Raw genomic sequence first — 27,385 nt, 5'->3', positions numbered from 1 at the left:
CCACATTTCCCTGTTACACGTTGACCCCAATCTAATCAAAGTTAACGGTGGCTCCCCCTTTGATACCAATGGAGCAAGTTAATTTCAGCTTGTACCATACCAATTTTCCTGTCCCTTTTTTAGAACTAGGTTGTAAGAATTTAGACAATGAACACTTGCACTTGACAAAGGGAAGCTCAAGAATTCCTAAACTCATGTTGAGAATTTGTTGAGGTCCAGGTTTAGAAAGTCCAGATTCATTTGAAACTGATTGGTCGGCTATCATACACCCTATTCTGCTAGGGCAAAACTGAGTAGTGCAGGAGTGAGGAACCCTTTTCAGTCCAAGGGCTGCATCTGGTTAACTTTCCAAGGACCACATGCCAGTGGTGGGCAGAACTAGAGGCAAAAGTGGGCGGAACAATGCATGCAGAATTGACCTTTGTACAGTAGGCTAGTTAGTATTATGGTTTTTCATAGTCTGTAACCATAACAAGGCCCGATGATCCGTTGTTACCGTGAATCTTCGTCCCCACACGTATGGGCGCAACTTATTCAGTCCCCACACGACCGCTAGGCACTCCTTTTGGACTGACGAATAGTTTTTCTCCCTCGGCGTCAGCTTGCGACTCAGATACGCCACTGGATGTCTGGTGCCTTCTCTCTCCTGCAGCAAGACGACTCCCAGCGCGAGGTCTGACGCATCTGTAGCCACGATGAATGGTTGCTCATAGTCTGGTGCTATTAATATGGGTCCTTGGCACAAGGCTTGCTTCAGCAGATCAAAAGCCTTCTGACGTTCATCCGTCCATACCACACGCTCAGAACACTTTTTCTTTGTCAATTCATGCAAGGGGGTTGCTATTTCCCCAAAATTTTTCACAAACTTCCTATAAAAACCAGCCACACCTAGAAATGCCCTAACTTGTTTTTTGGTTAAGGGGATAGGCCATGCTTGTATTGCCTCCACCTTGCTCCATAAGGGGGTGATTTTCCCACTCCCCACCTTATGTCCTAAATAGTTTACTTCACTCACAACTTTCCCATTCACACGGTACGGCATAGATCTGATTGGGGCATGATCTCCAGTAACAATGGAATGTCTGGCTATACTGGTTCGGCCAGGTTTATTGCTAAAGAGATTCCCATAGTTTTTCAAAACTCTCAGAATCTCTTCTTTCACTTCCTCCTTCACCTCCTCTGACCATTCCAATTGATCTACCCCTCCTTTGTCTTTGCTTTCCTGTACCAAATCTGGAAGTTCAGGCCCACTTCCCTCAGGGAATAAGGTAACTTGCAACACCTTTGCATCCCTGGTATGGTAAGGCTTTAACATATTTACATGAACCACTTTGCTTTTGTTTAATTGGTCTGTGGTGATTACATACGTCACTGTGTCTCCTGCTATGAACCTACCCGTTCACTTCGTTCAGTATCTAAGGCCCTCCTCCGGGTACCAACTCACCAGGATGCCCGGAGGATTGTTACTAGATCTAGGGCCTTTTCTGTGGTGGCCCCCGAACTGTGGAACAGCTTACCGGAGGAGATACGCCTAGCGCCTACGGTTCTTTCTTTTAGGCGCCAGGTTAAGACCTGGCTATACTCAGGCATTTTAATGTTCATGTTTTTATGTTTAATGTTTTAGTTTAATTCTGTTGCTCTTTGTTACTGATTTTATTCTAATATTGTATTTTAATCTTGTTTTGTACACCGCCCAGAGAGCTATTAGCTATGGGCAGTTTAGAAATGAAAATAAATAAATAAATAAATAAATAAATAAATGAGGCCTTATTTGGAATGCAAAGCAGGGCCTGTGAGGGTGTAGCTTGAGGAGAGAAAGTGTGGCCTGGGGATAGTTCCAAGGGGCAGATACAGAGGCCCAGAGGGCCTCATTCAACCCTCAGGGCTGTGGTTCCCTATCCCTGGTGTAGAAGGGTGAGTGGGCAAGTATTGGCCCCACCCCTAGTGTCTCCAGGTGCACCCACTCTATCTCCAATCTTTCCACGTTTATCGTTTAGCTATGAAGGGGAGTTGTACACGCATTTGCCTTAACATGTTTACAAGATTCCTTACAATCAGGAAACTTGGTAAAGCCCTGGAGTGCAGTGGGCACACCTAGCGACATTGGGGGCAGAGCCAATGTGCATGTGCCCACCTTCCCTCTGCACACTTTTGCCCTCTTGTGTCCAAGCTGAGCTTCTGAAGAGAGCTATACATAACCCTGAAACTGGGTCAGGGAAATGAGAGATTCCTGCAAGTGCAGGTGTGGGTCTGCTCCGTCCCACAGCCTGGTCCTGACCTCTAAAGCCTCATTTCAGTTGTTAACCTGGCTAAAGGCTTTTGCCTTTATTAAATATAGAGCCAAAGGGGAAAAAAGCTTTGTCAAATAAGCAAAATATGAGTAAGACAATGTGAGTGGAAGTTTTAAAGGAAGAGATGATTAACGGAGAGTAGATATCTGACTGTACTGAAAGTTTGGTTTTTAATTGAAGAGCATCTCAAAGATATATGAACATGCTGTGAGCCAGAAAGAGATGTGAAATTAGTGCTGATTTTAATCAGTTAGATTTAAAGCCCACCTTTTTTATTTTTTACTTATCTTTTGATATCTAGCTCTGTGGTTCCCAGCCTTTATGAGTAAGGGATGCCCTTCGTAAGCTCAAAAAGTTTTGTGACCCCCACATGCTAATTGTTGTACTTTTAGTCTGTTAACTGAAAAAAATACATAATGAAGCATTAAATAATATCACTTTTTAAGATGTTGGACTATGACTTGGGAGACCACGGTTCAAATCCCCACACAGCCATGAAACTCACTAGATGACCTTGGGCCAGTCACTGCCTCTCAGCCTCACGAAAACCCTATTCATAGGGTTGCCATAAGTCGGAATTGACTTGAAGGCAGTACATTTACATTTTATTTTTATTCATCACAACAAATTTGATAGTGATATTTATTACCTGCCCTTCACCAGAAGGTCCCAGATCAGGTTACAGCAATATAAACAATGACATCTTTGCTATCTTTTCTGCGCCTTTTGAAGACTTTCCTCTTTCAACAAGCCCTTTAAGTTGAGACCTATCCCAGTCTGCGTCTGTGTTAGAATTGCTTGTTAATACATGTTTTTTTAAATAATACATTTTAACCCTTTTTTAAAAGATGCTTTTAAAGCTTTTTTTAAAATGTTTTTAACGTTTTGTTTTAATGTATTTTAAGGTCTGTTTTTATGATGTTTTAAGGTGTTCTTAGTGTTTCTGTTTGCCACTCTGGGCTCCTGCTGGGACGAAGGGCGGGATATAAATAAATAAATAAACAAACAAACAAACAAACAACTTTTAACAACTTTTGAAGGAAATGAAAGAAAGGAGATTAAAGTAAACCACCCATAGTGGTGAACAGAGCTTGGTTAATGACAGGTCATTTGGACTCTGGTTTTAAGTGTTCCACCTATATCCAGTGATGCCCCCTCTTCAGTACTCAGCTCAGGAAGCTCCATATGACAACAACAATAACAACAATAATAATACATCTAATAATGTCAACAGGTGAAGCATTTCCCATAATTTTATTTCCATACTAGAAAAGGCTTAATTTAATTAAATAATTCTTCTCTTAGCTATTTGCGACACCCCTAGGGATCCTGACCCCTAGGTTGGGAACCACTGATCTACCGCTTTCTTTCCTCTTAATTTCCAGAGAAAGTGTATGTGAAATCAATAAAAAAGTGTGGTGTTCTGTAGACATTGCTTTGATGTTACCAATGAAATATGAGGCTGAAATGAATGCTGTATTTCAAGTTTGCTGGTCAAATTGGATTGTTTTCTTTGACACATTTACATCTTGTGGATCCATGATATTGAATCCTATAGCTGACAGCAAATGTTGGTTTCAACATAAATATCTTATCATAATTACCTTCATAATTCTGGAAAATTCTGGAGCAAATCACCTTGAAAAGATTTTGGTTCTGCAATATTTGTTTAATAAAATAAAGAAAGATGCAGCCATATGGCTTTTTGTCTTTCAGAAACATAAGCTAGAACAGAGCCAAAAAAATTAAGAACAGTTGTTGTTCTAGCACAGAAAGTAAGCTTTACTGTTGTGATATGCTATTTATATCTTGCAACCTAAAAGCTGTTTGTCTGGATGCCTCTTTCTCTCTACCTGATTGTTAAAGGGAAATATGTAGGGGGCAAAAAGACTATAATCAAGATTATTATGATTTATAATGTGAACAATTTATTTTGCACATCCATGCATAATAATATACAGAATTGCATACTATTACATACAGAATTGAATATTGTATAGACAGACAGACAGACAGACAGACAGACAGACAGACAGACAGACAGACAGACAGATAGATAGATAGATAGATAGATAGATAGATAGATAGATAGATAGATAGATAGATAGATAGATAGATTCTGCTCCATTTTGCAGAGACTACTGGTGACTCACTAAATTAGAGATAAATTAAATAAAACATCTAAAAATACCAAAATACAATCCAGCATAAGTATTAAAATTTCAGGAAAGCAACCATTAAAAACTAGCCAGTCCAGTGTTGGTGCTACCCAGTGAAGGTTCAAACCCCAAATCCATATCACTCTGTAGCCTTCTGTCTCTCCACGTCTTTTCCTCCAATTTTCCTAAAAAAATAAAAAAAAAGTTGAAAAAAGTTAATAAAAGCTCTAGTGTGGCCCAGCAAATTGAAGTATTGAGTAGAACTGGTATGTGCTCTTGGTAGCATCTGGGACAAATAATCTATGTTAGAGTTTCCCAAACTGTGGTCCGCAAGCTTCATTAAGGTGGTCCATGGCATGTTGTCATATTCATATTTATTTTAATTGTATTTTATTGCTTCTTTTAGTTCTTCTGATGTATCTTAGTGTATTACAATTTAAGTTCTATGGAATGCAAATTTTACTACAAGAAAATACATTTTCAGAAACAAAAGAAGCAATGAAAATGTGATTAAAAATCATGCAGCATCAAGTACAGTGCATTACAATTGTTACAGCAGCCACAACCATGGGAATGACCATCAGCAATTTTCAAATGGTCTGTGGGGAAAAACAAGTTTGGGGACCTTAGTCCTATCCATTTGATCCCTCCATAGTGGGTGCAACCCCATACATCTAATATTATAGAAATAGGATTGCAACTGATAAAGTAAGACAAGCATGTCCCTCTTACAAAGTAAATGATGCACTTATAGCTATATCAATGCAAGCAACCGAAAAGAAAGTAAACATTAACAAAACCTACACAAGACTCTGTGGCACATTTTAAAAAGGAAGAAAAACTATGTTACATAAGCAAAATAACTGTTTTTGAGCAGAAAACATTGGGGTTTCCTAAAAGACACTAGCGTTATTTTTAAAAAAAAACAAACAATTTTAAAGCTTTATTTTCTGCAATAAGAAAGAAAAAAGGATTATTCATTTTAAGGCTACTGAGCTACTAGTATTTTATCATTTTTACAGTGCTTTTTTTCTTTATTTCCAGGTGACCCTAGAGACAAACATCAAAAGAAAATCCGAAGCAAAACTCAGACTTTTCTTAATCTTTATGCTGCTGATGGACTGAGGACTTTGTGCATTGCAAAGAAAGTAAGCACCTGCAACATCCTCAATTCCTTTGGGGGGGTCACTTTTCCCACATTTTTGGAGTTTTAAAAAAATGTTTTATACAGCGCACAAACATTTTAATACAACTCAGCACAACATTAAATGCTTAATCCTGTTGAAATCACTAATTGTTCATTAGGTCACCTGTGTGCTGGACAGTGAGTGGCCTGTTATCATGAATGTTTCCTTTTCTTGCCTTCCTCCCTGTTCCCTTCCCCAACAGGTGCTGAGCAAGGAGGACTATTCTTCCTGGTTAAAAAGTCACATTGAAGCAGAATCTTCTATTGACAATCGAGAAGAGCTGTTGTTCCAGTCAGCTGTTCGTGTAGAGACTGATCTGCATCTTCTAGGTAAGTTCAAAATATGAACGGCGGGGGGGGGGGGGAGGATTGCACAACAGTTGAGATCGTGACTTGAAAAGCCATTCCTCCCAACGGCTTCTCATTAATCTGTGGAATCAGTTACAGCCAGGAGGCTTATCAGTTGGCATGAATGCAGTAAAGCTACAAATTTGGGAATAAAGCTGACCATACGTTTTACTTTTTCTGATCCACCCTATCTCAAAAGCAAGTAACAATAAATAAGAGGTGGGATCCAATTCAGAAGGGCTTTGGATGCATCAGTGGGTGTTTCCACTAACAGAAGAGAAAAGGAGGCCATTTTTGTCAACAGCAACAAACAACCTGTAGCCCCCACACCACCTTCTTCCATTCTGTTCTGGAGGATCCCTCAACTCCCTGGAGCTGATTTTCAAGGGTGCTAAGAGCTCCAGGGAAAGGGAGGAATCAGAAACAATCCCATCCCCTCCTCTTTCCAGAGTGGAGGCATGCCCTGGATCAAAAGCCCTTCCATGAGCACAAGGGCACAAATTGGATTTCACCTTGTAATTCAGTGCTGGGGGACGTATGGCCCTCCAGATGTTGGAACTACACTTCCCATTAGCTCCAGCTAGCATGGCCAATGGTTGAATATTATAGGAATTGTAGCCCAACAATATCTGGAGGGCCACAGTTTCTCTATCTTTGCTGTAATTAAAAAACACAGGAATTATCTGATCTGCAATCCCATGTTCGTTGCTTCTCCAGTCACTTTTTAGCAGCTGCTGATGCATCTGCTTGTGTAGCCAATAGCTGCAACCTATACTGAAGTGAATCTGAGCAGTTGAGCTCCATGAGATCAACAGGGCATTTAGATGTATATCTAATTAAAATTAAATGGCATCTACAGTCAGTGCTTTAAAAAAACCACTGCATCCAGATCTCAAGTAGACATTATGATATTTTACTGGGGGGGGGGGAAACTGGGTAGTGCAAGTATCTGAAGAGATTGCTTAGCAAGTATGGAATCTTGTGTCCTGTGCAGAAATTGGGCTTCCCAACATTTTTCAGTGGTTTAAAGCAGATGGAAGTTTGTTATGGGTGTGTGTGTATGGAGACTTTTTTTTTTTAAAGAAAAGCGCTTTGGGGTAGATTTTGAACAGCAAAGTGGTAAGGAGAGGATGTGGTTGCTTAACCTTTTCCCAACTTACTCGCATTTTGAATTCTGCAGAGGGCACAGCCATATGGGAGAGACAGCTTGGAGCAGAGAAAAAGCAGGTATAGAATGGGTTAAGTACCCTCTCTCTCCATGCAGCCTGCCACTCAAAATCTAAGCTACATACAAAAGTGGCACTGGCTTAGCTTCTGAGCTCCCCAGATGCTTCCAGAGGGTCACTGTTGAAACTAAAGTGCTGGGCTAAATAGACAACCCTTCCCAATCTTATAGTTCAAAATATCTGGAGGGCACAACTCCCACGATCCCTGATATTTGCTCTGCTGGCTGGGGCTGATGGGAATTGTCCAAAGCATCTGGGTAGCACTAGGTCAAAGAAGGCTGAGATAAACATATGCCCTGATCCAGCGCAGGAGTTCTGCCATTCATTGGCTCTTGGAATAGAATTCAGGCTGCAGTCCTGTAGCCATATAGTCCTATATGGGAGTAGATCCCACTGAACTCAGTGGGGCTTTCTTCTGTATAGTTCTGTCTTACAGGGATGAGGAATCTGTGGCCCTCCATTGGCCATGCTGGATTAGGACTGATGGGAGTTGGAGTCCAACAACTGGAGGGCTACAGGTTCCTCGCCTCTATCTTAGGGCTTGTGTATAAAGTCAGGCTTACCCAAGGTTGTTACAGAAAAAATTACTTCAGCTTTGTTGTTGAGTGCAATGAAACTGGTCGTGCATCTAAGTTTGAGCTCATGTAAAAATACTTGAAGAAGCTGGATCTGTAGCACCCACTCTGTAAAATAAGTAGTTACATTTCATAGGGATGGCCTGTAATAGGTGATGTCTGTAAATCTAAAAAGCAATGTTAGTATTAAGCCCCAGCCAGCAGGGCCAATAGTGAGGAAGAGTGGGGATTGTAGTCCAAAAACCTCTGGAGGGCCACAGGTTCTCCATCTCTGTACTAAGCCCTATTGTGTAGACTGGTGTGTCGGCTTACCGCCAACACCATTTTCAATGAAATAGTAATATATATATATTATTTCTTGAACAGTTGTTTGTGTTGGTCCAAACCACTGGGACCACATTAACTTTTTAATTATATTTTTTAAAGAAAAATGTGTTCACCACTATTGACTTTAGATGTACATATGAACTCTAACAAATTGAAGCTTCTTGAACACAGCTGGATAAATAAAAACAGACTCCTGTCAAAGCTAAGCCATCTGTTTTGCCAATTAAGTCCCTGAGCTGCCTGCTCAGTAATGAAAGGACTTAGAATGTAGACTGAGCTACTGTCACAAACCACAAAGCTAACAGAAAAAAAGCCGGGGGGGGGGGGTTCCATTGCCAACTTCTAGAAACAGTGGCAAATTCTCTTCAAGGCTGCTGCTTCTAAATGGCAGAATTCCACATTACAGTTTCCCCTTCTATTGCATTCTGGAAATGCATTCTGGTCAGATGCGATTCTGAAACATGCACTTGGCAAATTGCCTTCAGTCTGCCTCAGACACAGGCCTGAGTAGTCACAAATCACAAAACTGATAAGCTGTGGCTTATAAGGGTAAAGTAACAATCAGAATCAGTCCTAATTGGCACAATGTTCGGGTCAGCTTTAATTCATTAAGGTTCAGCTGTCTGCTAAAAGCTGAAAGTTGTCTGGCTGTTTTTTCAGATTCCCATCTTCCCTTGGGAGCAATACCAAGTTGTTTGGACCTCTGTGTTTATGTTGCTAGACCTCTTCTGTTGGCACCTCTGTTGTTTTACACAGCCCTCAGTCTCTGTAGCTTTGCCGTTCTCTGCTAGAAGTAAAATCTATCCATCTGTTCTCTGCTACAATATATCCATTTATTTTGATGGACAAGTGGCAGTCCAGGTCCAAATCTCTACTCCACATTTTACAGACTGCAGATCCACCTACAATACAAAGGAAAGTGTTGCTTGCACAGAGAATGACCAAGGTCTGAACCACACCAACGCTGTCTTATTATTACTAGTATTTGTTGAATTTATATCCCACCCTTCCTTCCAAAGGAGCCCAAGATGGCAAACATATCAACAAAACAATTTAACAACAAAAATCATATCATCCAGAACCTAGTCACATTTCTGTGAATCACCAACTAGGTCATAACTTGTGGACCTTCATAAACATTTTGCCCACCATTGATCTACATGTTATGGGAAAGCATTTTCCCTGCAAGATGCTATGACTGCCTCAGGGCCATAGTATGTGTGATGTTTATCACATTGCGTGCCAATGTAGGCAAGCTTTTTTTCCCCACAGATTTACCAGTACAGAGGGCCCAATCCAGATCAGAAAGCTCCCATTCAGTCCAATAAGAGCTTTTATTCCAATGCAAATTGCAGGTGCAGGGCTTCCAATCCAAATCAGAACCACAGCAGGGGACAAAGTGTTAAAACCCCCTACCCCCATGCAAGGGCTCCAGTGGTGTGGAGGCTTTCACTCAAGGGCAAACTACAGGATAAATTTCACATGTAGGGTACTTCTCAGTGCAAGGCCTTTGACTGCATTGTGTCCTAGTCTTTAATCCTTCAAGTTCTAAGACTGCAGTCAAAATGGTCTGCCAGGATGTTGTTTATTATCAGAATTGCAGTGATTCCTGTAAGCCGTGTGAGGTATCTTCTTCAGTTAAGTATATGTGGTTAACTATTTATAAAGGCCTAATTTTATTTCATTTCATTTGTGTGATAGGTGCAACTGGCATTGAGGACCGTTTACAGGACGGAGTCCCAGAAACCATTGCAAACTTGCGCAAAGCTGGGCTGCAGATATGGGTTCTAACTGGAGATAAACAAGAAACAGCCATTAATATTGCATATGCTTGCAAACTATTGGATCATGATGAAGAAATCATCACCTTGAATGCTGACTCACCGGTATGATGACACTGTCACACAAGGCCAGGCCTGTAAATCCAGCAGGCTCCAGACTTTGCACAGCATGCCAGCATTGTATTGCTGCTTGCAAGGTGCTTAAGGTTTATTAAGGTAGTGTGCCATGTGCACCCTAGACCACGCCTGTATAACATGACCTACCAAGCCAAGCATAGCCTTCCAGTCATATGTGGAAGCCCCCCAGTGGCTTGATAAACCTAGTACTACAAAAAATGGGGGGGGGGAGGGATGAAGGATTGTCCACCACAATATATAGATGCTGTGCAGCGTTAGCTTGCTGGGTCACAGGTTGTACAAGCCTGGCCTACAGGTAGAATATTCAAGAGGCCTGATGTACAGCTATGGACTGAATGTGCTCGATCATGGAAATTCTGCTGAAATGTTGTTGTGCTATTGAATCTTCAATGTCCCTGTCTCTAAATCAGGGATGAGTAATTTCCAGTTGTTGTTAAGCGACACTTCCCATAATTCCTGACCATTGGCCTTGGTGGCTGGGACTGATGGGAGCTGGAATTCAACAACATCCGGAGGTTCCCCACCTGTGCTATAAATCATCTTAACTTCAGTCCTTTGTGGTGATCTCCCTTTAAGAGGTTTGTTAAGTTTTAGAGGGAAACCCTCTGAGGGGCAGTAGTCAGAGGATGGAGCCTCGAGTAAGGGCAGACTGCAGAAGGTGTTTGTGAGGGAGTTAAGGCAGCACAACGTAGGACTACAGTAAATATTAATGCTGTCGTCTGTTAAATAAATGAAACATTATTTAAGAAGACTAGTGCATATCTTTACGGGTCCATCTGAAAGAGAACATAACATCCATTTAAGAATGCAAGGTACAGAACTTTCCTGTACTGAATGTGCTTTAAAGCGTGCACCCAGAGCCCTTCTTGGGGGGGGGGGGCAGTCACAAGACATTAGGTGGGCGAGACCAGGGAAAGGGTCTTTTCAGTGGTGGTGTCCCAGCTGTGGAATCATCTCCACAGGACTGTTTGCTTGTTGTCTGGTTTGGTTAGTTTGAGGTACCAAAATAGGACCCCACCACCACTCTAGGCTTTAACACTGCTGCTTTATGGAGTTAGAACGTTTCCTGCTGATTCTGCTTTTGTTCATTTAATATGATTTTATTGCTTTAGGCTATAATCTTATGCATACTTACTAGGGAGTAACAATCCTAACTCCTGGCTAGGAGCAGCAGGGCAGAATACAGCAGCAGAGTTATCTCTGCATCTGATCGCAGCAGAATGCGTGGGAACAGTTTTGTCCCATTTTTCTTGCTGTGCCAACTTCAGGGTGGCACAGCAGAGAGATGGGGACTGGGTCCATCACCAGTAGCTGGAGCAGCTTAGGATCCAGCAGATCCTTGGCTGATCCAGCTCAACCCTCTCCCAACCCTAAAGATGCCTTGTTTCGGGGATTTGAGCTGGCTACTGCAGGCAGGGATATTGCTAGCATTAGCTTCCGCCCACCTGCGCTTTTGTTGAGCGGTGATGGAGGTCCTCTGTTTATGGAACCCGGTGGAGCTGGGCAGAGGAACACCTCCATTGCATCCAAACCTGGTCCAGCGTGGTAGATCGGAGGTTTGGATTGCTCTGTAAGTGCACTTAACTGAATAGGGCAGGTATGGTGAACCTTTGGCCCTGCAGGTGCTGCTGAACTAAAACCCCTGCCATCCCTGGCCATTGGCCATGCTTGCTGTGGCTGATCTGGAGGGCCATATGTTCCCCATATCTGTAATAGGGCTTAGTTCTGAGTAGCCATCCTTGGGATTCCACTGTTGTGGTATTTTCCATTTTGTCTGTAAGCTGTTTTGGCTAACCCTGATTTAAAAGCGGGCTGGAAAATTCTTAAATAAATAAAATAAATCAAGATTTTGAAGTAACCCTGCAGCTGCCATTCATTGCTCTTGGCATGCTTTAACTTTTTTCCCACCTACCCACCCCGTTTATTGTTCTCTTTTCTTCTAGGAAATGTGTGCCACGTTACTGGAACAGCACTTGCACTGCATAGAGTCTAAATTTTCAAATGAAGCAGCTGAAAAATATACTCAGAACTCAGAAGTGAAGTTCACCCCCCTCTGTGTGCCATCGTCTTTGGTGCATCCCAGATTGGGCTTGGTGGTTGACGGAAGGACCCTGGCTTATGCCCTAGACAAAGGCCTAGAAGAAAAATTCCTTTTGTTAGCCAGGAGATGCCGTTCTGTACTCTGTTGCCGTTCTACCCCAATTCAAAAGGGGATGGTTGTGAAACTGGTCAGAGACAAACTCAGAACAATGACCCTGGCAATAGGCAAGTACCTTGGTTTTAATTCAAAATGATTGTGCATTTGTACAAATGCAAGAACACTTTTCTTTTGTTCAGTTAGAGGTATTCCTCTTTCATTTAAAGCAGGGTAGGGAATGTTTTCCAGCCCAAGGGCCACATTTCCTTCTACGCAACCCTCCAAGGGCCACATGCCTGTGATGGGCGTGGCCAGAAGCAAAAGTGGGTGGAGCAATGAATGTAGAATTTACCTTTATACAGTAGGGTAGTTTGTACTTGCACCCCCCTCTCTATCCTCCATCCAGGCAAGCAGGAGGCTTTATCAGTTTATCAAGGGCACTTTCCAGCCATGCAAAAACACTCAAGGATGGTGTAAAGCAAAGCCCGTGAGAGGTGTGGCCTGGGAAGGGAGTGTGGCCAGATAGAGGCCCGGAGCGTGACATTTGGCCCTTAGGTCTGAGATGCCCCACTGCTGATTTAAGGCGCTATGTATGCAAGCCTTATTTTTTACATTTGTTGCTGTTTATCAGTTTTACACTTTTAAATGGCTATATTACCTTGTGTGCGTGTTTTTAAAGCATTAACACCCAATCTGAGCCTTCATAACAGTGGGGGATAGAAATCAAATTTTAAAAATATAACCTCATTTGTAGAACTGAAACACGATCGCATTTCAGAGCAACTTATCAGCCGGTGTGGTGTAGTGGTTAAGGTGTTGGACTACGACCTGGGAGACCAGGGTTTGAATCCCCACACAGCCATGAAGCTCACTGGGTGACCTCTGGCCAGTCACCGCCTGTCAGCCTTATGAAAACCCTATTCATAGGGTCGTCATAAGTCGGAATTGACTTGAAGACAGTACATTTACATTTTAAGGAACTTCCATGGACAAAGAGAGATGAAAGAGACGACACACAAATTTAAACAGAGAAGACAGGTTTGTGGGGGGAAATTGTCTTTGCCAAATTGAAAAAAAAACCAAATGACTTTAAAAAGGGGAAAAATGGATTGTACATAGGCTGCAGCATTTGAGAACTCCTGAGTCATTTTGGACTTACTGGTCTTCTGCCTCCCCCCCTCCTTTTGATGGCAATGTGTTTTTCTTCATTATCTTCAAAACGTGCTAAGCCAGCCCTGCTGTGCTTGCCTCCCCCTGCTCAGTCTGCTGTTTGGGGCCCTGGACATTAGCCCCAAAGTCCTCCCTGGCTGCCCCACTGCTTCCTACACAGGGAAGGATAAAAGAGAGTGGATGCTTAGTTCCTGTCTTATGTAAGGCAGAGCAGGATGGGAGCCAAGTAGCTCTTCCACTTCCCCACCCTCCTCTGCAAAGAACAAAGAGAGGAAATGGATCTTTTAAAAGCTTGAAATGGCTAATTCAAGAATACAGATATCTCACCACCACCATCTCCAAAACACATTTCACACTGGGGTGCCATTGGCATGTTTCTGTAATTTCAGGGGAAACCACAAAAAAAACTAGATTTCCTTGGGAGCGTTTGGTGTTCCAGAGCTCCCTTTGCATGCTCAGCCCCCCTTTCAGTTGTTAGAACTGGGAGGAAACTCCAGCATTTTCCACTACTTCAGCATCATGTGTTGCTTACCAAGTGTGTCGAACCACTCTGCTTGGAGCATTCCTCCAGCTCCGCTGGCTCTGAGAACAGTCTGCAAACAGGCCTTTCCTGTCCGATCCCTCTAGTGGGAAGAATAATTATGTTTCTGAAGGTAGAAATGATCACGTATTCCTTGTGTATATACAAGTTTGCCCAAGACCTTTTTTCTGTCTGAGGCAAAGATGGCGTTCTCCTTCCCTATCCATGTACAAAAGCAACCCAGACTGGCAGCTGAATCTTCCTTCGCTGCAGGAGAGAGAGAGCAAGGGGTTTTGGTGTTTTGTTTTGTATGTAATTGGACACAAAGTGTGGAGTTGGAAAAAAATGTATGCAGCTGGAAAGCTGACCATGCGAAGTTGAAAAAATGGGGTGGGGAGAAATAGATACATTGTGCATATGCATTTATCAAGCACTTACATGACAAGCAACATCAGCAACAGCGCGTACACCAATTATATAAGCATAGAATGTGCTCTGTTTCCATTCTTAAAACAAGCTGTCCAGACCATATTAAAACACTTATTCATTTTGGCCAGAACTACTTCTTCATCTCCAGGCAGGTAACACTTTGTTGAATCCTTATAAATACCTTCAAAGTGCCCCTTTTTGTGTGCCTAAGATTCATAACTGAATCGTTGCTGTATAGTAGATAAGAACTATTGACTGCTGTAGAGAAGCCGCCACTGATACAGGGTGTAAGCAAGGAGCAAAGCATGCTTTGTGTTCATTCAGCTTCTTGAATTTCTGAGGAGGAATCTGCTTAAATTAATCCCTTGGAGACACGACAGCGTTGTCCCCCACATGTGAGAACAGCAGCCCAGCACAGGATGCATGGCACACATCTGTCCTCCAACACCTAGCATCTGCTCCCTAACATCTGCCGCTCAAGGCAGCTGCCTCACTCTGCCTAATGGTAGGGCTGGCTCTAAGTGGCTTTATTGAGTTTTATGGAACATGGAAATATTTCCCAGCTTTGTATCTCTGAATATCATCTGTTTTGCATCATTTTGATCAAAGCCAACGGCACTGCACCAAAGGTTTCTTTTTAACTAGTCATCTCTATGATCCTTGTAGCAGAGGTACGTGCCAGCATTTGCCGGCAGCACCCATTAGCAGAAATTGCACTTTCACTTCATGAGCAAAGATCTGAAAATTACATAGTCTAATGCAGTGAGAATCTGGATTGTGAGGGAAAGAGCACTATCCTCTCAAATCTAATTGCTTTAGCTTTAGAGAGGAAACAGGCAAAGGAAATTGCCTTTTTCATGTGTTTCCCTTCAGCACTTCCCCCCCCCCATTGAAAAATACCCTTTTAGGTATATGATAATCATGGCAGATAGAGGAGCAAAGGTTTGTAGCAAGTTCTGCATTATTTTGAAAGATAATACCATAAGGTCAGCAGTAGTGTTTTAGAACAATGAGAAAAGGACAAACCAGCTTCTTTGCCTGTCTATTAAAAGATAAAGCTCAATAGAGCCTGCAGTTGTGTATTATTTCTGCCTTAGCAATTAGATTCATCTTTACTGACTGCAAATTATTTATTACTAGCATTTCTACCCCACTGTCCTGCAAAAAGTCTGTTATGGCTGCTTACAGAAGGTCAGTGAAAGAAGGTAGTCCCTATGCTTGGTTTACAATCTGAAAGACATAACACAAAAGGAAAAAGGAACGTGGAGGGAAGAAGAAAACAAACAAACTGTTGGAATAGAAACAGTTCACAGGGAGAAGAAGCCAAAAAAAGCTTGTCTCTTAGCAGGATCTATAGAGTAGCCCTGCTTCCCTTCAATCACTCCGCTGCAGCTTGATAGAATGGCTGCTGCTAGTTGGTAGATAAGGAGCCCAACGGAGCTAGCAGAGTCAGTGGAATTCACCATAGTCCCAATGACTGGAAAGATACATTTGGATTACACCAATTTCCCCTCATTTAACCATGGCGTGAAATTGAGCATATGATTACAGCTACAATCATAAACAACCTCCCCCAAAGCCACTGCTCTTCAATAGGTTGATCCTATATCCTTCTGTGAAGCTGCATCGGGGGGGAAATGCTGCTGTTCAACAGGTTGATCTTATATGAATCTATGAAGCTGCATCACATTATAGGACTAAGGATTGTGCTCCCAAACCTAGGTGGGAGTCCGGTTGCGCTCAGGTCCTGCTTGTGGGCTTCCCACAGGCATCTGGTTGCCACTGTGAGAACAGGTTGCTGGAAAGATGAACCACTGGCCTGATCCAGTAGGCTCTTATGTTCTTAGCTCGAGGGAACTATAAGCTTGCTCTCTCAGTACTGCATTTATTACAACATGATGCATACCTGTTTGCAGAAAACACATTTCTGATACTACTCTTCTTTTATCCTTTCAGTTAGACGGGTACTATACAGGGTAGCCGGAGGGCAGGGTTCCCACACATTTTAAAGTTGTGCAGAAGAGAGAATTTCCTTGTATGTCATGTTCATCATGCCCAACTATTAACGTTTTAGGAACACAGTCCTCTTTTTCACTTAAGTATCCGGTTCTGGGCTCCCTTTCTCATATGACTGGCAAATTTGCTACGGGGAACAGGTGTGATGCTATATTTTGTACACCATTTGATGGTTGTATGCATAATTAGTAACCTTTAGTCTCCACAGATAATTCAGATTGGGCTTTGAAGCTAATTCCGCAGAGAATGGCAATTTCACTGCCAAAAAAAAGTCCTTTTTTCTGTTCTTTTGATTTTCCTTTGCTTCTTAACCATTAGTCACAGCAAATGAACATCTTTTTCTACTTGTTACCAGGTGATGGAGCTAATGACGTCAGTATGATCCAAGTCGCTGATATTGGTGTGGGGATCTCAGGGCCAGAGGGCATGCAGGTAACGTGAAAGAAAGCACATGATAGAATTGGGTCCATATGTTTTCTTTATGTCCACTTACATCTTGTTCCCTTGTAAGCTGCAACAAGCTGCTTTGTGACAGCTACTGCATATTTCAGAGGTCTTGTAAGCTGCCTCAAGGTGGGCCAGCTGTGTTGTGCAGAAGTTCCTTTAGCAGAGCTCATCTAGCAGAGCTTTCCCTACCTCAGAGCTATGATAATATTGAACGTGTTAGATTTACACAAGTTTCCTTTTATATATAGTTTTTAAAAAATAAAAAATATATTTTAAATAGTTATCCATTTTTTCCCTAATCGTACAATTTTGAACATCCATTTTTTTCTTTACTGTCTTTTGCATCTGCTCTTGTGTTATAAAGTTATCATTCAATATACCTGGGGGAGTGGATATCTAATTTTATTCAGCCAAGAGCACATCCGGATGGCTGTAATTTGGAGGGTTGGTAGTGCTGTTTTATCATGTCTGATCCTTAAGTTTGGATGTGCATCAACCTGTTTTGATTCCCACCAGCTCATCAGGACCAAGGTAGGAGACCAACATAGTCTATAATTTGGTTTCCCACATCTTTTTGAGGAGTTTGTCCTGGGCAAGTAGCTGCCTTTCCCTAGGATACCTCCCAGAGACCTTAAGTGCTATTACACTGAAATAGGGATGGAGGAGAATTTTTAAGGTGAACCAACCTAATCTGCAGTTCCTAGGCTTACACATGGATTGGAACACAGTCAGCAATCAGATTGCACACTTCTCCATATTTTGGGGTGCAGTGACAGTTAAAAAATGCTCATTTTTAATGGGAAAATGCATACAGAAATGAGTATTTTGTGGGAAAATGTGTACAATTGTGCATATATGTGGGAAATGCATACCATCTAAAATGCAATTTTTGTGTAAGAGTTTTTTTTAAAAAAACCCACAGACAATAGGACAGATTAGATTTGGGCTTGAAATCATACTATTTATTTATTTAAGGTGCTATTCAACACTAGTCCTACTCAGAGTCAACCCGCTGAAGTTAGCAGACATTACTAACTTAGGCTCATTAATTTCAATGATCTATGCTGAGTAGGACTTAGCTGAATACAACCCTCATTTATTAGTCGCCTTATCCCACAAAGGTCTCAAGGTACCTTGCAACAGATACAAAGAAGTAAAATATTTTAAAAATTACATACATTAAGCTTTTTAAAAGACCATACACTAATTTCCAACAATTAACCCCCCTCTTCCGAAGTACATCAATGCCACCACCATTAAAACAACGCTATTAAAAACCCATCAAATAGCAGGAGATGCCTGAGAGTAGTCTTGGCCTGATACCAAAATGACAGCAATGTCTGTGCCAAGTGGGCCTCCCTGAGGAAGAGCGTTCCATAGTTAGGAAGCCACTACTACAAAGGTATGCAGAAGTGACATGGAACAGGAAGAGGGTGGTCCATCCATCCCTGCACTCAGCCTGGAGTGCAGCAAAGCAGCATATGGATGAAATCTGAGGACTACTGTGCACTTTGTGATGGTCAACCCATATCTGGTAGCATGGTGCTAAAATCTGTCCTCCAGTTTCACTGAATCTTCTTCCTCTGCAAAAGAAGCAGTTCCTTTTCTCATTAATTGATGGAAAATGTTATGCACTGATGCTTGGTAATAAGCATTTGCACATCTAAGAACTGTAACCAGTCCCAGCTCTTTGATGAACATACATACCATTCATGCAGTTATAAACATGTTTTTCATATTCATACATTACATTTTATGTGTGTACATAAAATATTGTATGAGTGGGAGTTGCAAATGTAATGTGTGAAGAGGCCTTAAGATTCAAAGACTGCTGCTGTGTAAATTCTGGCACAGCTGCATTGGCTACCAATTAGTTTCCAGGCAAAATTAAAAGTGCTGTTTTTGACCTATAAAGCCTTATGCAGCTCAGGACTCCAATACCTCAAGGTCTACCTCTCCCCACATGAACCAACCTGGACCCTGCATTCATCATCTGAGACCCTTCTCTGCATGCCCCTTCTGAAAGAATTGCAGAGGGTGGTGACACAAGAACAGTTTTTCTCAGTGGTAGCTCCCGGTTTGTGGTATGCAGGAAGGTGCTTCTGGCACCATCACTCTCTGTTTTTAAGTGTCAGTTAAAAACATTGTTAGTCACCCAGGCCTTTGTAGAAGCCTAATTCTCTGTTTTTAGTCAGGTGGGGATGAGTGGGATCTTGTTTTTATGTATTTTGAGAGTATTTTAGGATGTTTTTATATCTGCTTTTAGTGTTTGCAAGTTGCTTTGAGTTTCATTTTGAGGGAAATGTGACTGATAAATATAATAATAAAAAATAAACCCCTTTATACTGCTTCCTCACTGCATTCAGAACACTCAAGTGCTAGTATTCCTTCTAGCTGGACATTTTAATATTGTGCTAAAAACATGAGAAGCGCCCTGCCGAGTCAGACAAAAGGCCTATCTAGTCCAGCGTCCTGCTTCATACTGTGACCAATAAGATGCCTGCTGGCTGCTTACAAGTAGAGCATGAGTACAATAACCCTCTCGTGGTACTGATTTCCAGTCACTGTTTTCTAGAGGCATGCTGCCTCTTCCGGGTAAAGCATATAGCCTTATGCTCTACATGTTTGCCTAATCTCCTTTTAAAGCCATTTAAGTTAGTGGGCATCAGTATATCTTGGAGTATTCATCATTTGCAATTCTTGAAATCCATGAATTAAATTGCATACTTGAAATTAAGAGCGTATCTATGCCCTTTCTTGGATTGGAGAGGCTCTGGATGGCGTCATAAGAGAGGCTCTGGATGGCATCCAACTGTAAACGGTGTCAGAATTCCATAAATGCTGAACAATATTGAGAAAATGCAGATTTTCTAATATCCCACTAAATATTTATTTCATCACCAAATGTCTTTCATAAGTGTTCTTTTTATGAATGAGAATTATTAAGTAGCAGTTTGTGCTCGATTGCCATTGTTTCCATAAAATGTGAAACAAAATTGAATCTGTCAGTTTGCATTCAAATAGCTTTTTTCTCTCCTCTTTCACTGATCAGAAATAAAGTGGAGGAAATGCTGTTTGGTAATATTGTGGCAATGAACAAGTAAACATGTTTGATTTTTCATTCCATTATAGAAAGATTGCATAGAATAGAGAAATGGGAATATTGATGGATGGCTTTCTAATATTTATAAACAGCAAGTTAAATGTATTGCATATGGCCAGCCATTCCTGGCCATCCCTTCAGTTTATTAGTAAGATTCCTAGCTTATTTCTCAGTTGATGTCTGCTCAATAGGTGCTAGTGGTCAGAGAAAGATTATTCCTCTAATGTAAAAGCCATCGGCTTCAGAAGGCTTGACTCATCCGCTTCTCCCCCACTAAGGGTGGGAGCTGATCAGCGGTCTGTGAGTGGGGTATGACTGCAGGAGAGAGAGAGAGCACCCTTGGAGCAACTTGGAGTGCAGAAAAGTCTCTCTGGGGATCTGATGCGGGGCAGTGGTTCTACCGATCTATACAGACTTCTTACATTTGTATTAATTGAGAAATCCTGTTGAAATAAATGAGAAATACTATAGAATAAGTTGTTATATCAAGCGATGAACATTCCTGTATGAATCAGTAACATCAACTACAGTAGTTTTCAGTGGAGTCAGTTCCACAGTAATAAGTCATCCAGTGATGAGGTATCGAAAGATAGACACGAATCAGCCCTTGCTCTCTGGACCACTTTAGTAACCTGCTCAAATGGCATTTTTTCCTTTTTGTCGACATATAGTCAACCAATGTTATTTCAGTGACATTTGTGGGTTTCTGCTAGTTCCATCTAAAATTGTTTCAAAAGCATTTGTGATTAAAATAACATCTTCAAAACAATAATTTCAACTCTTCTTGCATTGAAGGCTGTGATGGCAAGTGACTTTGCAATCCCAAAGTTCCGGCATTTGGAGAAACTCTTGCTTGTGCATGGCCATTGGTGTTACTCACGGCTCGCCAACATGGTGCTGTATTTCTTCTACAAAAACGCAGTAAGTGTGTGTTAGCTTTGTAGCCCATTTGAGTTCCTTGGATTGTATTCAGGAGAGCCTGGCATGCATGTCAACTGCTGAGAAGGTTGTAATTCTTTTGCTTTGATTTGAACCTGGTAATCGTGACTCGTGCTTCCAGAACCTTGCATGCACCACATGCGGGGCTACGCTAGAAGCTTCTTCAGAGGCAGAATCTGGAGCAGAACACAGCAGCCTGTCATGATAGGGGAGGACCGCCAGGAGGACATCACTTTGGTGCTGCAGAGTCTGTGTTGACCTCTTATAGCAGGGATAGGGAACCTGTGGCCCTCCAGATGTTGTTGGAGTCCAGCTCCCATCTTTCCCAGCCAACAGGCCAATGGTCAGGAATGATGAGTTGGTCCAGCTACATTTGGAGAGCTAAAGGTTCCCCATCCTTGTCATACAGCTTTCTAGGGGCAATTCACTTTGCTGGTCCTGTACTATAGAAACCAAAATGACTTGGACCCCAGATATCTAAAAGATGCAGTCACAGCCCATAAAAGCAACCCAAAGGTTTGTGTTAACACTACCTTGTATGCGTCATATTCAAGCATGAAATGCACATGGAGAAACATCCCATACAGGTGAAACTCCATTCTTCTTAGAGATTTAGTTAGGCATAAAAAAAACAAGCTGTCTTCCGCAGAAAGGGGTTTTGGCTGAAGCTGAAAGAAGACAATGCCAGAGCAAGGAGCACTCCCAAGCTGCAAGCCTGCTCCTTAAGGGGGAGTGTGACCCTTTGAGGAAGGTGTTGCTAACCTTGCCCTTGCCTTCTGAGAAGAAGTCAGTTCGCTGAGTGTGTTTTCTCTCTCTCTTCTCCTCCTTCCCCCCTTGCAAGAGCACAAGTGCTATTGGCTGCAGTCTGCCATTTCTTTTCCCAGAAGGCAATATCAATGGTAATATATCCAAATGTAGTACCTTTGCCATTCGGGGGGGGGGATAGTGGACAGCAGCACCCTCTCTCCATAAGAGAGAGGGAGAGAGAGAATGAGAGAATGCCTGGGGGATAGCCAATACTATTTATATTTTGAAAGGCAAGGTAAGAAGGGATCCCCTCCACCCCCCAAAAAAGCATTTTGCCCATTTCCTCTACCTTCCCTCAGAATAGCTGAAATGGAACTCCCCATTTCAGTGTTGCCAAATAGGGCAGCAAAATTAGGGTATTTCTGTCCCTAAAGTCCTATATATCCTAATGGATTGCAAAGTGTTATTAATTAAGAATAAGGATTAATTTGGAGGCAACTGAACAGTGCATTAGGGTGAATGGAGCACTGCCCACCAAGCACAGTCTGCCCTCAACCAGACTCCACCTGCCTGCTGTCTAACTTACAACCAATCAGGGAGTGGCTCAGCTTGTCATTGGCCCAGGCTCCACCTACTGTTGGTCTCCCTGCCTTCTGCTCTGCCAGCCACCACTGCACCACTGCCTGATGATATCATGGTGGAAGTGCAGAATTGGTGATGGACTGGAGCAGTCCTCTTCTTCTCTCTAGGATTTCCTGGCATCCAAAGGAGTTGAGGGCTGTGAAGCAGGTAGTGAGAGAGTGAAATATCAGATGGCGGAAAAGTCATGCTGTGTCTGACCAAATATGTCCTAGAGTCCATTTTTAGGCCTATATGGTGGCAGTGATACTAGCAAAGTCTTCACCACCACTATTGCATCAGCAAAGTAGCATCCAGCTGAGCTGTTCCATGGAATGGCATAACTTGAATGTCCAAAAGTGGACCCTTTAGAAGGTGAGTTGTCTGAATCTTGCTGTGATGATTTTGCTCATCACAGCCCATCTCACTAATGAGCTGTGTTTGGCTGGTGGGTCACAGTTTGAACATGCCTTTTTCAAGCAGTGTATCCCTTTATTGTAGAAGCTCTTCCAGTTTTGCATCTTACCAAAGAGAGAGAACTTGAATTTTTAGTTAATAAAATTAGCATTCATCAAAACATCCCAAAACAATGTTGGCAAGATCTGTGCACATAAAAATATTGTCAAACACTAGGTTTTATTCTCACTATCACAGCATCACAAGCTCGTCTATTAGGCCAATTTGCATACAACACGAAGCCAAACCATGGCTTATCATGAATGAGTAAATGTGTGGGCTCCCAGAGAGAGAGGAGGGTTGTCCTATGGCTTTATAGTTCATGGTTTGTCTGGAGTAGGAATGGGTGAGAAATTTGATTTAAAGCCAAATTTATCAAATTCACACTTTCTGAAACAATATCAGAATCAAAAGCTATCCTTCAAAAGTCACACTTACCCAAATTTTGCAGTGCAGTTCTCCAACCAAGCAGTGTTTACAAGCATGCATATATTAGGGGAAAGTGTGCATAAAAATGAATATATTAGTGAAAATAACATGCAAAAATGCATTATATTCAGAACTGCTTGCAAAAATGTGTACATTAGTCAAAACCACATTAAAAATGTGTTTCTAACAAGATATTCACACTATCATACTGAAGAATCTTCATGAGGATTTTTTTAAAGGCAAATTGCTTCAGAAATGTAGGGAACTGGGTTTAAGAATGAAAAATGAGAAACTGAGAGAACCATCCCTAATCTGAAGGGAGCTAAACTATGAGTCCAGGTTCAGACAACATGCTAAGCCAAACCATGGCTTAATTCAGTATTGCAAGAAAACAGCCACAATAGCCTCTCTGACAGCCTGCACATTTGCTTGCTTGTACTAAGCTATGGTTTGGCTTAGTGTCACACATATTACTTGTGGTTAAGCCTTGAAGTGACCAATCTGTGCCTCAGGTAGGGGAGACAGTCACACAGGGAAACGGTGGCACAGCAGGTATATCAAAACAGAGGAAGAAGAAAGGGAGAGGGTTGGGGGTTAGGATTTGGGGATGGGAAATAGGAAGCAGTAGAATTGGAAATAAGGCATGTGGGAGGTGGAGAGAGAAAGGTGACAGATAACATGGGAGAAAAGATATTCTACCAATACCTCTTGATTGAGAAGGGGGTGTTGTGTGCATAGTTATTTATCAGTGTGGCTGCAGGCCTTTAGGTGTAGTAGATGCGCTTCATTTCAGAAACCCAACTCCATAGCATTTTGTGGAACAGATGCCATGGTTCCACATTATCCCTTAATTTTCAGAATTTTTTTATCTGGCAGCACTTGTTAAAATGCAGATGGCTGGCATTTACAGGAATAGCAGACCCTGCTGTGTGACAGGAATCATGTGCCGAAGAATCAGTATGTGTAAATTTGATAACAAGAATAAAATATGCTACTTAAGAATCCTTTATAGAGTAGTGTTGGCAGACTGCAGGCTTGTATAATCTACTCCCCCTGTCCCCACCACCACCAGTGCCTCACTCAGGGTCCACCAGCTAGAATTAATTGCAGTATTACAGGTTAGAGCAGAACCACACACTTACTTGCTGCATTATCTCCATCTGGGAGACCCTAGGGCAGGGATGGGAAACCTGTGGATCTCCACATGTTGTCAGACTTCAGCTTCCATCAGCCCCAGCCAAGATGGTCAGTTGTCATGAATGGACAGTCATGTAGTAGAGCCAGGTAGATGGACACTTCCAAACCCCTTCCAGCACAGTAGATAGGGGGTTAGGATTTCTGTGCTCTCCATTAAAATAAGCTAAAAACAGCAAATCTGTAAGAGCAGCAGAAAAAATATCAAAATTAACCAAGTAAAGCAGATAAAGAAAGTTTAAAAGCCTGCGAAATGAAAAGTATTTGTCGGCAATGGAAAGACATAAGTGTGGATGCCAGGCAAGTCTCACTGGGAAGTGTTCTAAAACTGGGGCATCACCACTGAAAAGACCCTCTCCCCCCCCCAGTCCCATCCTGATAACCACCTGCCCCACCTCAGATTTGTGGGGAAGCCCAGAGAAGAGCCTCTAATGATGACCTCAAAGTGTGGGCATGTATATGTGGAGATTGATTATCCTTCAGGTATCATGGCCTCAAACCGTTAAAGATCAAGGCCACCACTCTGAATTGAACTCTTCTGGATTCCTCGTGCGGCTGGGTCCTCAAGCTATTGGGCAAAAAAAATTTAGGACAATACCTAAAGTTCAATTCACATATAAATAAGCAAGGCCATTTCAGAAGAAGCTTTCAGAAGAAAGGAACAGGCTTCATTTCCCAGCAGCCATTGTGGGTGGCAGCAGTTGCAAAACATTCCCAGATACACTCTTGCTTCTTTCATCTTTCTTAAAGCTTCTGGCAAAATGAATTTCCAGTCAGTGCCACCACTGATCCTACTTTGGCTGTGTTCTTGTCCACTGTCCTCTAGTAGCATCAGTGGATGCTTCCACAAGGATATGGGAAAGGAACGGAGAGAAAACATTTCAAACCATCAGCCATAGAGGAGCATCTGCCTACTTATGGGGGGGAAGTAGCTGCTGAGCAAGATATTCATGGATATGATAGCAGTTCTTCAGTCGCTGGGAACATTGTTTGCTGAGAGCATGGGGCATGGTGAAGGAAGAGTACATGTGATTGGAAGCCTTCACCAGCCACCACTGTCTGTAGTGACAACCAATGGAACTTGCTCTAGAATCTCAGAGACTAATCCAGGCAGAGTGAGGCTTGATTACACATGGTCCCTCATTAAGGGGGTGACATGGGAATTGATCCAAATACATGTTATTGTTCAACTCTTTTTCATAAAAAAAAGAAATAAAACAAGAATTGATTTGCAAGTATCATTCCTCTGCAAAACCCCATCCTTTCAGAGGCAAGATATGACATTTCCGGCCTTTGAAGCTGACCTGTAAAAGTACTCTTAATGTAAGTCCTGAAACACTGGGGTGACTAAAAGTGCAGATCCTTCAGCATCTTTGGCTGACAAGATTTTGCAGGTTTTATGTCAACCTGTTCCTTGACTATAGAGTCATACAGCCAGTGTGTGTCTCCCAAGTTTGCACACAATTGGATTTGGGAGAAGAGACTACTGAGCAGTTCAGCTCTGCATTTATTGTGTAAATCCCTGATATAGTTTGCTCAGAGGCTGCCTGTAAATTAAACATAAATCTTTCAAAATGTATTTGTCCTGAAGATTCTTCAAAGAGGAATCAAAGTTTGAATAGCAGATGTATTTATTTTAATGAGAATTGCTAAGGTAGAAATGCTCATACCATCTTCTGTGGAGAAGCCAACAGAACTGCTCCAGAGAACATAGCTAGATGACTGACCAGGGCATTCTTTGTATTTCTTGCATGTATGGCTGACATTGTACAAATCGAAACATAACACTTTTTAGCAGCTGTGCTCACAGAAATGTACATTTGAAATGTCCAATGATTATAAATGATTTGTAATAAACATCTTGGAATCATACGAGATGAGAGGAAGTATTGGTGGCATCAGGCATTTAGTTTACACATGGGTGCAGGAGGGGACTGCACTGGTCAGAGGTTCCCCCTTGGCATGTCCAGCAACCAGACTCTGGGAATCACTTTTGCATAGACTCCAGCTGGACAATGTAGATTCACCCTCAGGTCATGCCATTCTACTCTCAGCAAGTTGGTATTTAGGCATGTAGAGCCCTATAAATATGTGCCAGCCAATTTGTTGATACTAAGCTTACTCAAGGGGCAGGGGAAGGGCCATAGCTCAGTGGCAGAGCATTTGCTTTGCATGCAGAATGTTGAACTCCAGGAACAGCTGGAAAAGGTCTGAAATCCTAGAGAGCCTCTGCCAGGGAGCTGGATGCAGTATAAGGCAGCTTCCTATGGTCCAGATCCCCATTTATATTTGTGTGTGGGTTTCACATTTGCAACTGTTAAGAGCAATTGTGTATTGCTGTTCACTCTGAATTCACCAGCAAACAATCACATAAAACATCAAATGTATGTTTATATCTATTTATATCTCCCCCCCTTCCTCCTCGCACTGCAACAACTCAAGTGTTAAGTTAGACTCCACCTCCTGACAAGCTCATGACATACGAGAGTGTCCACACAGGAGAGAAACCTTTTAAATGCTTGGAATGTGGGAAGCATTATGCTCAGAAATCACATTTCACAATTCATCAGGAAGTCCACACAGGAGAGAAACCATATAAATGCTTGGACTGTGGGAAATGCTTTGCTCGAAAATCACATCTCATAATGCACCAGAGAATCCACACAGGAGAGAAACCGTATAAATGCTTGGAGTGTGGAAAACGTTTTGCCTACTCTTCTGTCTTTGCGAAACACCAGAGAGTCCACACAGGAGAGAAACCATATAAATGCTTGGAGTGTGGGAAATGTTTGCCCAGAAATCACATCTCACAATACACCAGAGAGTCCACACAGGAGAGAAACCGTATAAATGCTCCGAATGTGGAAAGTGTTTTGCCTACTCTTCCATCTTTGCGAAACACCAGAGAGTCCACACAGGAGAGAAACCGTATCAATGCTTGGAGTGTGGGAAATGCTTTGCTCAGCAGTGGTATCTCATACACCACCAGAGGGTCCACACAGGAGAGAAACCGTATCAATGCTTGGAGTGTGGGAAATGCTTTGCTCAGCAGTGGTATCTCATACACCACCAGAGGGTCCACACAGGAGAGAAACCGTATCAATGCTTGGAGTGTGGGAAATGCTTTGCTCAGCAGTGGTATCTCATAC

The 27,385-nt window shown here is 42.2% G+C and overlaps 1 protein-coding gene across 5 annotated transcripts in view; it reads left to right on the top strand.

Annotated features, from left to right (window-relative positions):
- Positions 1–27,385, top strand: part of ATP10A (ATPase phospholipid transporting 10A (putative)) — a 179,237-nt gene that overhangs the window by 136,670 nt on the left and 15,182 nt on the right. For 4 of the 5 annotated variants that reach the window (XM_061626943.1, XM_061626940.1, XM_061626941.1 and 1 more), the window contains 6 exons: positions 5,495–5,598; positions 5,840–5,966; positions 9,814–9,998; positions 11,975–12,296; positions 16,659–16,735; positions 20,649–20,774. In XM_061626943.1, coding sequence (XP_061482927.1) covers positions 5,495–5,598; positions 5,840–5,966; positions 9,814–9,998; positions 11,975–12,296; positions 16,659–16,735; positions 20,649–20,774 — 941 coding nt within the window. Of the gene's footprint in view, positions 1–5,494; positions 5,599–5,839; positions 5,967–9,813; positions 9,999–11,974; positions 12,297–16,658; positions 16,736–20,648; positions 20,775–25,062; positions 25,353–27,385 lie in introns of those variants that run through there. The other variant, XM_061626944.1, reaches the window with a different exon arrangement.

The sequence above is a fragment of the Rhineura floridana genome, chromosome 5 (assembly GCF_030035675.1).
Source record: "Rhineura floridana isolate rRhiFlo1 chromosome 5, rRhiFlo1.hap2, whole genome shotgun sequence".
NCBI lineage: Eukaryota > Metazoa > Chordata > Lepidosauria > Squamata > Rhineuridae > Rhineura > Rhineura floridana.
The sequence above is the reverse complement of the archived record's forward strand: the minus strand, read 5'-3'. Positions and strand labels throughout refer to the sequence as shown.